Genomic DNA, 12,101 nt, shown 5'->3' with positions numbered 1-12,101 from the left:
CCTCCCTCCTCCTCCCCCCTCACCCCCTCCCCTCCTTCCTCCTCCCCCCCTCCCCCTCCTCTCAAACACCCCTCCCCACTGACAGCTCATCTGCTCCAGAACATTGAGAACTGAGCCCCGCAGTACCCAGGCTCTGATCAGGCCCTACACCCAAGCAAGGGCCTCCTCATCCACCTCCCCCTCCCTACCATTCCTCCTCCCCTCAGCCCTCAAAACTGTTCGCCTCTGGCCCCCCTGGAACCTCCTTTCCGCTCTGCAGTGTCAAGCTGACATTCAGTCTTCAACAAATACCTCAGATAGGACACACCCTGCCACCAGCCTCCCCACTGACAGCTCATCTGCTCCAGAACATTGAGAACTTTGTGTGGGTAAGAGCGTGCTAAATGACTTAAATGTAAATGTAAACTGTGTGTGGGTGAGCGTGCGCGTGAGTGTGTGTGTGTGTGTGTGTGTGTGTGTGTGTGTGTGTGTGTGTGTGTGTGTGTGTGTGTGTGTGTGTGTGTGTGTGTGTGTGTGTGTGTGTGTGTGTGTGTGAGTGAGTGCAGGCAGCGGTGAAAAACAGCCTCTATATCTTTAAAAGAAAAAAAAGGGCCACATCACATGGTTGTTATTCTCCCAGGTCACTCTGGCAGCCTCCCAACCTGCACCCTATTCCCCCCATAGTGCACTACTTTTCACCAGATTTGGTCAGGGAATAGGGTGCAGGGTGTTATTTGGGATGCAATCACTTTGACAGTCCTCTCTCTCTCTCTTCCCTCCCTCCCTCTCTCTCTCTATTTCCCTCCCTCTCTCTCTCTCTTTCCCTCCCTCCTTCTCTCTCTCCCTCTCTAGCGCACCATGCTCCCTTCGGTCTCAGTCAGTCAGTCAGTCACTCTCTCTCTCTCTCTCTCTCTCTCTCTCTCTCTCTCTCTCTTTCTCTCTCTGTCACTCTCTCTCTCATTCTCTTCCTCCCTCTCTCCTCCCACCTGTACAGTAATTTGCTGGCTGATGAGGGTAGAGCAGAGCAAAGGGGGAAGGAACAGAAATACGAACACGACTGGCTGACTGACTGACTGGCTGACTGGAGGGCTGGCTGACGGGCTGACTGGCTGGCTGTCTGACTGGCTGGCTGGCTGACTGGCTGTCTGACTGACTAGCTGACTGGCTGGCTGGCTGACTGAGAGAGAACACAATCCTTTGTGTTTCTATTGCTTTTTTTAACCTTTCCTTATTCACTCCCCCCCTCTCTCTCTTCGCTCAATTCCCTCTCTCTCTCTCGCTCTCTCTACGCTCTACTCCCCCTCTCTCCTTCTCTCTCTCCCTTCCTCCCCCGTCCCTGGTGTGTGTGTGTGTACGTGTGTGTGTGGACCTCAGGAAAACAGACGCTCATGTGAGAGTCAGGAGCAGAAGCAGCAGTGACTGGTGAGAGGAGACAGGATCAGAGAGGAGAAGAAAAGGAATAGAAAACAGGACAGCAACAGAGAGGAGAGGAAAAGCTGAGGAGCACAATAAAGAGGAGGAGGAGGAGGAGAGGAAAAGCTGAGGAGCACAATAAAGAGGAGGAGGAGGAAGAGGAGCTGAGGGAGGAGGAGGAGGAGAGGGAGGGATCCTCCGCACCGTTCCGTTCAGAGCGAGGTCAGACATGTGAGAAGATGTCGGTAGGCGGCTGCGCGTGTCCCGGTGAGTAGCAACCGTGGCAACCATCCGTTACATCTGTCTGTGTGTGTGTGTGTGTGTGTGTGTGTGTGTGTGTCTGTGTGTCTGTCGCCCGTAGCGATAGGGGCCTTGGTTTCTGCTGGTAGTGGTGGTAGCTGTGGACGTTTGGGTCGTTGTCAAGGAGAGAGCGAGAGAGAGAAAGTGCCCAGGGCCCTGAATGCTTGCAATGCCTCATGGGAAACAGACCCTACAATGGCTGCCGTGGCGATTGTGTCCTGGGAAAAGAAAGATACAGCAGAAAGTACATAAGCATGTTTATAGAGTGATTCACTTCCTTGTTCTAGCTACTCTGAATATTTCAGTCTATATGAAGGGTAATGTTATTGTTGAGAGAAAAGAGGAAAGAGAGGAGAGGAGAGAGAGGAGTGAGAGGAGAGAGAGGAGAGAGAAGGAGAGGAGAGAGAGGGGAGAGGAGGAGAGAGAGGGAGAGAGAGAGGAGAGAACGAGGAGAGAGAGGAGAGAGAGGAGAGAGGAGAGAGAGCAGAGAGGGAGAGAGGAGAGAGAGAGGAGAGAGACAGAGAGAGAGAGAGAAGGAGAGGAGAGAGCAGAGAGAGAGAGAGAGAGGGGGAGAGAGAGTAGAGAGAGAGAGAGGGAAAGAGAGGAGAGAGAGGAGAGAGAGGGAGAGAGGAGAGAGAGGGAGAGAGAGGGAAAGAGGAGAGAGAGGAGAGAGGGAGAGAGAGGGAAAGAGGAGAGAGAGAGAGAGAGAGAGAGAGAGAATACAGTTTAGTTTTCTATTTTATTGATGACTGCAGTTCTATTCTGCTGCTCTGCTCTGCTCTGCTGGTGACATCGGCATGAGGTCGTTGGTTCCCATGGCGCCAGTAATTTCTGTTCTGTCCCTATACCAGTTTGTTGTTTTACATTGTTGTTGTTTATGTTCTTATTTGTGGCCCTAAATTAAGAGCAGCTCTGAGGAAGAGGACATTGAGTTCCTTCCAGGTTGCCAATACGCCAGATGTTTAAAATCCCCCTTTTTGGGGTGAAATGAATAGAGGTCAATAGAGGTTGGAGGTTTCCATGTTCTCATCCCCCCTGGTGAGAGTAGTTTGGGGAGGTGGACTATTTAAAAAAAAGTGCTACCTAGAACCAAAACGGGTTCTCCTGACCTACAAAGACAGCCAGAGATCCCTTTATGGTTCTAGGTAACAGTGTGAAGGAACTAGGTAGCAATTGTTTGTCAAATAATGTGGAAGCAACAGAGGAAAGCAAGCTTCTATATAGGGCAAGGGTCATGAGCCATGGATCAGATCATACCCTAAAGGCTCATAAAGGTCTAAAGTAGTGCTCTATGTAGGGAATAGGGTGCCCTACCCTGGTCAAAAGTAGTGCTTTAGGTATGGGAATAGGCTGCCCTACCCTGGTCTAAAGTAGTGCTCTAGGTATGGGAATAGGGTGCCCTACCCTGGTCAAAAGTAGTGCTCTAGGTATGGGAATAGGGTGCCCTACCCTGGTCTAAAGTAGTGCTCTATGTAGGGAATAGGGAGCCCTACCCTGGTCTAAAGTAGTGCTCTATGTAGGGAATAGGGTGCCATTTGGGACTCTGCCTGTATGACGATATTAGACACACTTCACTGCCAAAAGTATGTGGACACCTGCTTGTCCAACATCTCATTCCAAAATCATGGGCATTAATATGGAGTTGGAATAGTTGGTGCCATTTGGAAGTCTTTCCACTCTGGACCGTTGCTGCTATAACAACCTCCACTCTTCTGGGAAGTCTTTCCACTAGACTTGGACCGTTGCTGCTATAACAGTCCACTCTTCTGGGAAGTCTTTCCACCTGACCGTTGCTGCTATAACAACCTCCATCTTCTGGGAAGTCTTTCCAAAATCATGCTGCATAACATCCACTCTTCTGGGAAGTTTTCTACTAGACATTGGACCGTTGCTGCTATAACAGCCTCCACTCTTCTGGGAAGTCTTTCTACTAGACGTTGGACCGTTGCTGCTATAACAGCCTCCACTCTTCTGGGAAGTCTTTCCACTAGACGTTGGACCGTTGCTGCTATAACAGCCTCCACTCTTCTGGGAAGTCTTTCCACTAGACGTTGGACCGTTGCTGCTATAACAGCCTCCACTCTTCTGGGAAGTCTTTCCACTAGACGTTGGACCGTTGCTGCTATAACAAACACCACTCTTCTGGGAAGTCTTTCCACTAGACGTTGGACCGTTGCTGCTATAACAGCCTCCAGTCTTCTGGGAAGTCTTTCCACTAGACGTTGGACCGTTGCTGCTATAACAACCTCCACTCTTCTGGGAAGTCTTTCCACTAGACGTTGGACCGTTGCTGCTATAACAGCCTCCAGTCTTCTGGGAAGTCTTTCCACTAGACGTTGGACCGTTGCTGCTATAACAGCCTCCACTCTTCTGGGAAGTCTTTCCACTAGACGTTGGACCGTTGCTGCTATAACAGCCTCCAGTCTTCTGGGAAGTCTTTCCACTAGACGTTGGACCGTTGCTGCTATAACAGCCTCCACTCTTCTGGGAAGTCTTTCCACTAGACGTTGGACCGCTGCTGAGGGGATTTGCTTCCATTCAGCCATAAGAGCATTAGTGAGTTCAGGCACTGATGTTGGGCGATTAGGCCTCTGGCTCACAGTCAGTGTCCAATTCATCCCAACGATGTTCGATGGGGTTGAGGTCTGGGCTCTGTGCAGACCAGTCAAGTTCTTCCACAAATCATTTCTGTATGGACCTTGCTTTGTGCACGGGGGCATTGTCATGCCAAACTCTTGCTACAAAGTTGGAAGCACAGAATCATCTAGAATGTCATTGTATGCTGTGGTGTTAAGATGTCCCTTCACTGGAACTAAGGAGCCAAGCACAAACAAACAAAAACAGCCCCGGACCATTATTCCTCCTCCACCAAACTTTACAGTTGGCACTGTGCATTGGGGCAGGTAGTGTTCTCCTTGCATCCGCCAAACCCAGATTCATCCGTCAGACTGCCAGATGATGCAGTGTGATTCATTACTCCAGAGAACGTGTTTCCACTGCTCCAGAGTCCAATGGCGGCGAGCTTTACACCTCTCCAGCCGACACTTGACATTACGAACGGTGATGTTAGGCTTGTGTGCTGCTGCTCTGCTATTGCATGAAGCTCCTGAGGAACAGTTATTGTGCTGACGTTGCTTCCAGAGGCAGTTTGGAACTCAGTAGTGAGTGTTGCAGCCGAGGACAGACAGTCTTTATGCTCTACGCTCTTCAGCACTCGGCAGTCCCGTTCTGTGAGCTTGTGTGGCCTACCACTTTACAGCTGAGCCGTTGTTGCTCCGAGACATTTCCACTTCACAATAACAGCACTTAGAGTTGACTGGGGGCTCTAGCAGGGCAGAAATTTAACAAACTGACTTGTTGGATAGGTGGCATCCTATGACGGTGCCATGTTGAATGTCACTGAGCTCTTCAGTAAGGCCATTCTACTGCAAATGTTTGTCTATGGAGATTGCATGGCTGTGTGCTCGATTTTATACACCTGTCAGCAACGGGTGTGGCTGAAATAACCTAATCCACTAATTTGAAGGGGTCCACATACATTTGTGTCTATAGTGTAGTTTCATTCTCATGGTTGGGGTCCATTTGAATGGATGGCAGTCAATTCAGGAAGTGATTTGAATTGATGTCATTGAAAATAGATGCCTTGTTTTCCTTCCTGAACTGACTGCCTTCAATTCAAATGGACCCCAACCCTTCTATCTCGTGTGCAGGTGCTCCGTGTTTTCAGCTCAGTCTGCCAGCCCCTGTGCTGTACAGTAGAATATGTTTTAGGAGTGTGTGTGTGTGTGTGTGTGTGTGTGTGTGTTGTATTGCATTTGACCCTCTCCTCTCCCACAGCCAAGCCACAGTGACCAGTGTGGTCAACCCTTCAACCCCCAGGCTGTCTGGACGTAGCAGAACAAGTTGCCCACTAACCACAGATCTAGGATCAGGTTACCCGTCACCCCACTCTAACCTTAAAGGGCCAATCTGGGACTGTTACATCTAACCACAGATCTAGGATCAGGTTACCCGTCACCCCACTCTAACCTTAAAGGGCCAATCTGGGACTGTTACATCTAACCACAGATCTAGGATCAGGTTACCCGTCACCCCACTCTAACCTTAAAGGGCCAATCTGGGATTATTACATCTAACCACAGATCTAGGATCAGGTTACCCGTCACCCCACTCTAACCTTAAAGGGCCAATCTGGGACTGTTACATCTAACCACAGATCTAGGATCAGGTTACCCGTCACCCTACTCTAACCTTAAATGGCCAATCTGGGACTGTTACATCTAACCACAGATCTAGGATCAGGTTACCCTTTACCCCACTCTAACCTTAAAGGGCCAATCTGGGATTATTACATCTAACCACAGATCTAGGATCAGGTTACCCGTCACACCACTCTAACCTTAAAGGGCCAATCTGGGATTGTTACATCCAAACATGGTTAAAACATTTTAAGACATTTTATTTTGATTTCATGGATTGTCAGTCCGACAGCTCTGTCTATGGATCTGAGAGAGGTTACATTTCTCTGTCTATGGATCTGAGAGAGGTTATATTTGTCTGTCTATGGATCTGAGAGAGGTTATATTTGTCTGTCTATGGATCTGAGAGAGGTTACATTCCTCTGTCTATGGATCTGAGAGAGGTTATATTTGTCTGTCTATGGATCTGAGAGAGGTTACATTTCTCTGTCTATGGATCTGAGAGAGGTTACATTTCTCTGTCTATGGATCTGAGAGAGGTTACATTTGTCTGTCTATGGATCTGAGAGAGGTTACATTCCTCTGTCTATGGATCTGAGAGAGGTTACATTTCTCTGTCTATGGATCTGAGAGAGGTTACATTTGTCTGTCTATGGATCTGAGAGAGGTTACATTTCTCTGTCTATGGATCTGAGAGAGGTTACATTCCTCTGTCTATGGATCTGAGAGAGGTTACATTTCTCTGTCTATGGATCTGAGAGAGGTTACATTCCTCTGTCTATGGATCTGAGAGAGGTTATATTCCTCTGTCTATGGATCTGAGAGAGGTTACATTCCTCTGTCTATGGATCTGAGATAGGTTATATTTGTCTGTCTATGGATCTGTGTGTGTGTGTGTGTGTGTGTGTGTGTGTGTGTGTGTGTGTGTGTGTGTGTGTGTGTGTGTGTGTGTGTGTGTGTGTGTGTGTGTGTGTGTGTGTGTCTGTGTGTGTGTGTGTGTGCGTGCGTGCGTGCGTGTGTGTGTGTGCGTGTGCGTGGTGTGTGTGTGTGTGTGTGTGTGTGTGTGTGTGTGTGCGTGCGTGCGTGTGTGTGTGTCTGTGTGTGTCTGTGTGTGTGTGTGTGCGTGCGTGCGTGCGTGCGTGCGTGTGTGTGTGTGTGTGTGCGTGTGTGTGTGTGTGTGTGTGTGTGTGTGTGTGTGTGCGTGCGTGCGTGTGTGTGTGTGTGTGTGTCTGTGTGTGTCTGTGTGTGTGTGTGTGTGCGTGCGTGCGTGTGTGTGTGTGTGTGTGTGTGTGTGTGTGTGTGTGTGTGTGTGTGTGTGTGTGTGTGTGTGTGTGTCTGTGTGTGTGTGTGTGCGTGCGTGCGTGCGTGCGTGCGTGTGTGTGTGTGTGTGTGTGTGTGTGTGTGTGTGTGTGTGTGTGTGTGTGTGTGTGTGTGCGTGCGTGCGTGCGTGTGTGTGTGTGTGTCTGTGTGTGTCTGTGTGTGTGTGTGTGCGTGTGTGTGTGTGTGTGTGTGTGTGTGTGTGTGTGTGTGTACAGAGGCAAGAAAAAGTATGTGAACCCTTTGGAATTACCTGGATTTCTGCATAAATTTGACATAACATTTTATCTGATCTTCAAGTCACAACAATAGACAAGCACTATGTGCTTAAACTGATAACACACAAATGATTGTATTTTTCTTGTCTATATTGAATACATCATATAAGCATTCACAGTGTAGGTTGGGAAAAGTATGTGAACCCCTAGGCTAATGACTTCTCCAAAAGGTAGTTGGAGTCAGGAGTCAACTAACCGGGAGTCGAATCAATGAGACGAGATTTTAGATTTTGGTTAGAGCTGCCTTGCCCCATAAAAAACACTCACACAATTAGAGTTTGCTATTCACAAGAAGCATTGCCTGATGTGAACCATGCCTCAAACAAGAGATCTCAGAAGACCTAAGATTAAGAATTGTTACCTTGCATGAAGCTGGAAAGGGCTGCAAAAGTATCTTTAAAAGTCAGTCCACGGTGAGACAAATTGTCTATAAATGGAGAAAGTTCAGCACTGTTGCTACTCTCCCTAGGAGTGGCTCTCGCTACAGGTGGCCATCCTGCAAAGATGACTGCAAGAGCACAGCGCAGAATGCTCAATGAGGTTAAGAAGAATCCTAGAGTGTCAGCTAAAGACTCACAGAAATCTCTGGAACATGCTAAGATCTCTGTTGATGAGTTTACGATATGTAAAACACTAAACAAGAATGGTGTTCATGGGAGGACACCATGGAAGAAGCCACTGCTGTCCAAAAAAACATCAATACACTTCTGAATTTCGCAAAAGAGCACCTGGATGTTCCACAGCGCTACTGGCAAAAACAATTGTGGACAGATGAAACTAACGTTGTGTTTTTTGGAAAGAACACACAACACTATGTGTGGAGAAAAAAAGGCACAGCACACCAACATGAAAACCTCATCCCAACTGTAAAGTATGGTGGAGGGAGCATCATGGTTTGGGTCTGTGTTGCTGCCTCAGGGTCTGGACAGCTTGCTATCATCGACGGAAAAATGAATTACATTTACATTTACATTTACATTTAAGTCATTTAGCAGACGCTCTTATCCAGAGCGACTTACAAATTGGTGAATTCACCTTCTGACATCAGTGGAACAGCCACTTTACAATAGTGCATCTAAATCATTTAAGGGGGGGGTGAGAAGGATTGCTTTATCCTATCCTAGGTATTCCTTGAAGAGGTGGGGTTTCAGGTGTCTCCGGAAGGTGGTGATTGACTCCGCTGTCCTGGCGTCGTGAGGGAGTTTGTTCCACCATTGGGGGCCAGAGCAGCAAACAGTTTTGACTGGGCTGAGCGGGAACTGTACTTCCTCAGTGGTAGGGAGGCGAGCAGGCCAGAGGTGGATGAACGCAGTGCCCTTGTTTGGGTGTAGGGCCTGATCAGAGCCTGGAGGTCAAACTGCGGTGCCGAAACCCCCTCACAGCTCCGTAGGCAAGCACCATGGTCTTTTAGCGGATGCGAGCTTCAACTGGAAGCCAGTGGAGAGAGCGGAGGAGCGGGGTGACGTGAGAGAACTTGGGAAGGTTGAACACCAGACGGGCTGCGGCGTTCTGGATGAGTTGTAGGGGTTTAATGGCACAGGCAGGGAGCCCAGCCAACAGCGAGTTGCAGTAATCCAGACGGGAGATGACAAGTGCCTGGATTAGGACCTGCGCCGCTTCCTGTGTGAGGCAGGGGCGTACTCTGCGGATGTTGTAGAGCATGAACCTACAGGAACGGGCCACCGCCTTGATGTTAGTTGAGAACAACAGGGTGTTGTCCAGGATCACGCCAAGGTTCTTAGCGCTCTGGGAGGAGGAAACAATGGAGTTGTCAACCGTGATGGCGAGATCATGGAACGGGCAGTCCTTCCCCGGGAGGAAGAGCAGCTCCGTCTTGCCGAGGTTCAGCTTGAGGTGGTGATCCGTCATCCACACTGATATGTCTGCCAGACATGCAGAGATGCGATTCGCCACCTGGTCATCAGAAGGGGGAAAGGAGAAGATTAATTGTGTGTCGTCTGCATAGCAATGATAGGAGAGACCATGTGAGGTTATGACAGAGCCAAGTGACTTGGTGTATAGCGAGAATAGGAGAGGGCCTAGAACAGAGCCCTGGGGGACACCAGTGGTGAGCGCGTGGCGAGGAGACAGATTCTCGCCACGCCACCTGGTAGGAGCGACCTGTCAGGTAGGACGCAATCCAAGCGTGGGCCGCACCGGAGATGCCCAACTCGGAGAGGGTGGAGAGGAGGATCTGATGGTTCACAGTGTCGAAGGCAGCCGATAGGTCTAGAAGGATGAGAGCAGAGGAGAGAGAGTTAGCTTTAGCAGTGCGGAGCGCCTCCGTGATACAGAGAAGAGCAGTCTCAGTTGAATGACTAGTCTTGAAACCTGACTGATTTGGATCAAGAAGGTCATTCTGAGAGAGATAGCGGGAGAGCTGGCCAAGGACGGCACGTTCAAGAGTTTTGGAGAGAAAAGAAAGAAGGGATACTGGTCTGTAGTTGTTGACATCGGAGGGATCGAGTGTAGGTTTTTTCAGAAGGGGTGCAACTCTCGCTCTCTTGAAGACGGAAGGGACGTAGCCAGCGGTCAGGGATGAGTTGATGAGCGAGGTGAGGTAAGGGAGAAGGTCTCCGGAAATGGTCTGGAGAAGAGAGGAGGGGATAGGGTCAAGCGGGCAGGTTGTTGGGCGGCCGGCCGTCACAAGAAGCGAGATTTCATCTGGAGAGAGAGGGGAGAAAGAGGTCAGAGCACAGGGTAGGGCAGTGTGAGCAGAACCAGCGGTGTCGTTTGACTTAGCAAACGAGGATCGGATGTCACCGACCTTCTTTTCAAAATGGTTGACGAAGTCATCTGCAGAGAGGGAGGAGGGGGAGGGGGAGGAGGATTCAGAAGGGAGGAGAAGGTGGCAAAGAGCTTCCTAGGGTTAGAGGCAGATGCTTGGAATTTAGAGTGGAAGAAAGTGGCTTTAGCAGCAGAGACAGAGGAGGAAAATGTAGAGAGGAGGGAGTGAAAGGATGCCAGGTCCGCAGGGAGGCGAGTTTTCCTCCATTTCCGCTCGGCTGCCCGGAGCACTGTTCTGTGAGCTCGCAATGAGTCGTCGAGCCACGGAGCGGGAGGGGAGGACCGAGCCGGCCTGGAGGATAGGGGACATAGAGAGTCAAAGGATGCAGAAAAGGAAGAGAGGAGGGTTGAGGAGGCAGAATCAGGAGATAGGTTGGAGAAGGTATGAGCAGAGGGAAGAGATGATAGGATGGAAGAGGAGAGAGTAGCGGGGGAGAGAGAGCGAAGGTTGGGACGGCGCGATACCATCCGAGTAGGGGCAGTGTGGGAAGTGTTGGATGAGAGCGAGAGGGAAAAGGATACAAGGTAGTGGTCGGAGACTTGGAGGGGAGTTGCAATGAGGTTAGTGGAAGAACAGCATCTAGTAAAGATGAGGTCGAGCGTATTGCCTGCCTTGTGAGTAGGGGGGGAAGGTGAGAGGATGAGGTCAAAAGAGGAGAGGAGTGGAAAGAAGGAGGCAGAGAGGAATGAGTCAAAGGTAGACGTGGGGAGGTTAAAGTCGCCCAGGACTGTGAGAGGTGAGCCGTCCTCAGGAAAGGAGCTTATCAAGGCATCAAGCTCATTGATGAACTCTCCGAGGGAACCTGGAGGGCGATAAATGATAAGGATGTTAAGCTTGAAATTCCCAAGTTTCTCAAGACATTTTTGCAGGAGGCTGTCTGTCCACCAATTGAAGCTCCACAGAAGTTGGGTGATGCAACAGGACAACGACCCAAAAGACAGAAGTAAATCAACAACAGAACGGCTTCAACAGAAGAAAATACACTGGAGTGGCCCTGTCTGTCCTGACCTCAACCCCTCTGAGATGCTGTGGCATGACCTTAAGAGACCAGTTCACTCCAGACATCCCAAGAATATTGCTGAACGGAAACAGTTTTGTGAAGAGGAATGGTCCAACATTCACCCTGACCGCTGTGCAGGTCTGATCCACAACTACAGAAAACGTTTGGTTAAAATGAAATCAAATCAAATCAAATGTATTCATAAAGCCCTTCGTACATCAGCCGATATCTCAAAGTGCTTTACAGAAACCCAGCCTAAAACCCCAAACAGCAAGCAATGCAGGTGTAGAAGCACGGTGGCTAGGAACAACTCCATAGAAAGGCCAAAACCTAGGAAGAAACCTAGAGAGGAACCAGGCTATGTGGGGTGGCCAGTCCTCTTCTGGCTGTGCCGGGTGGAGATTATAACAGAACATATCCAAGATGTTCAAATGTTCATAAATGACCAGCATGGTCCATTAATAATAGGGCAGAACAGTTGAAACTGGAGCAGCAGCACGGCCAGGTGGACTGGGGACAGCAAGGAGTCATCATGTCAGGTAGTCCTGAGGCATGGTCCTAGGGCTCAGGTCCTCCGAGAGAGAGAAAGAAAGAGAGAATTAGAGAGAGCATACTTAAATTCACACAGGACACCGGATAGGACAGGAGAAATACTCCAGATATAACAAACTGACCCTAGCCCCCCGACACAAACTACTGCAGCATAAATACTGGAGGCTGAGACAGGAGGGGTCAGGAGACACTGTGGCCCCATCCGAGGGCACCCTCGGACAGGAAGGATATAACCCCACCCACTTTGCCAAAGCACAGCCCCCACGCCACTAGAG

General features: G+C 49.5%; 1 protein-coding gene across 1 annotated transcript in view; it reads left to right on the top strand.

Annotated features, from left to right (window-relative positions):
- The first annotated feature begins 1,588 nt into the window (after positions 1–1,588).
- The window catches only part of ldb1b (LIM-domain binding 1b), a 58,358-nt gene continuing 47,845 nt past the window's right edge, over positions 1,589–12,101 (top strand). Inside the window, 1 exon segment of the mRNA XM_064960710.1 lies at positions 1,589–1,659. Within this exon segment, the coding sequence (XP_064816782.1) occupies positions 1,632–1,659 (28 nt within the window). The 5' untranslated portion in view covers positions 1,589–1,631.

This window comes from Oncorhynchus masou, chromosome 5 (genome assembly GCF_036934945.1).
Source record: "Oncorhynchus masou masou isolate Uvic2021 chromosome 5, UVic_Omas_1.1, whole genome shotgun sequence".
Taxonomy (NCBI): domain Eukaryota; kingdom Metazoa; phylum Chordata; class Actinopteri; order Salmoniformes; family Salmonidae; genus Oncorhynchus; species Oncorhynchus masou.
This window is presented reverse-complemented; position numbering and strand designations above follow the sequence as displayed.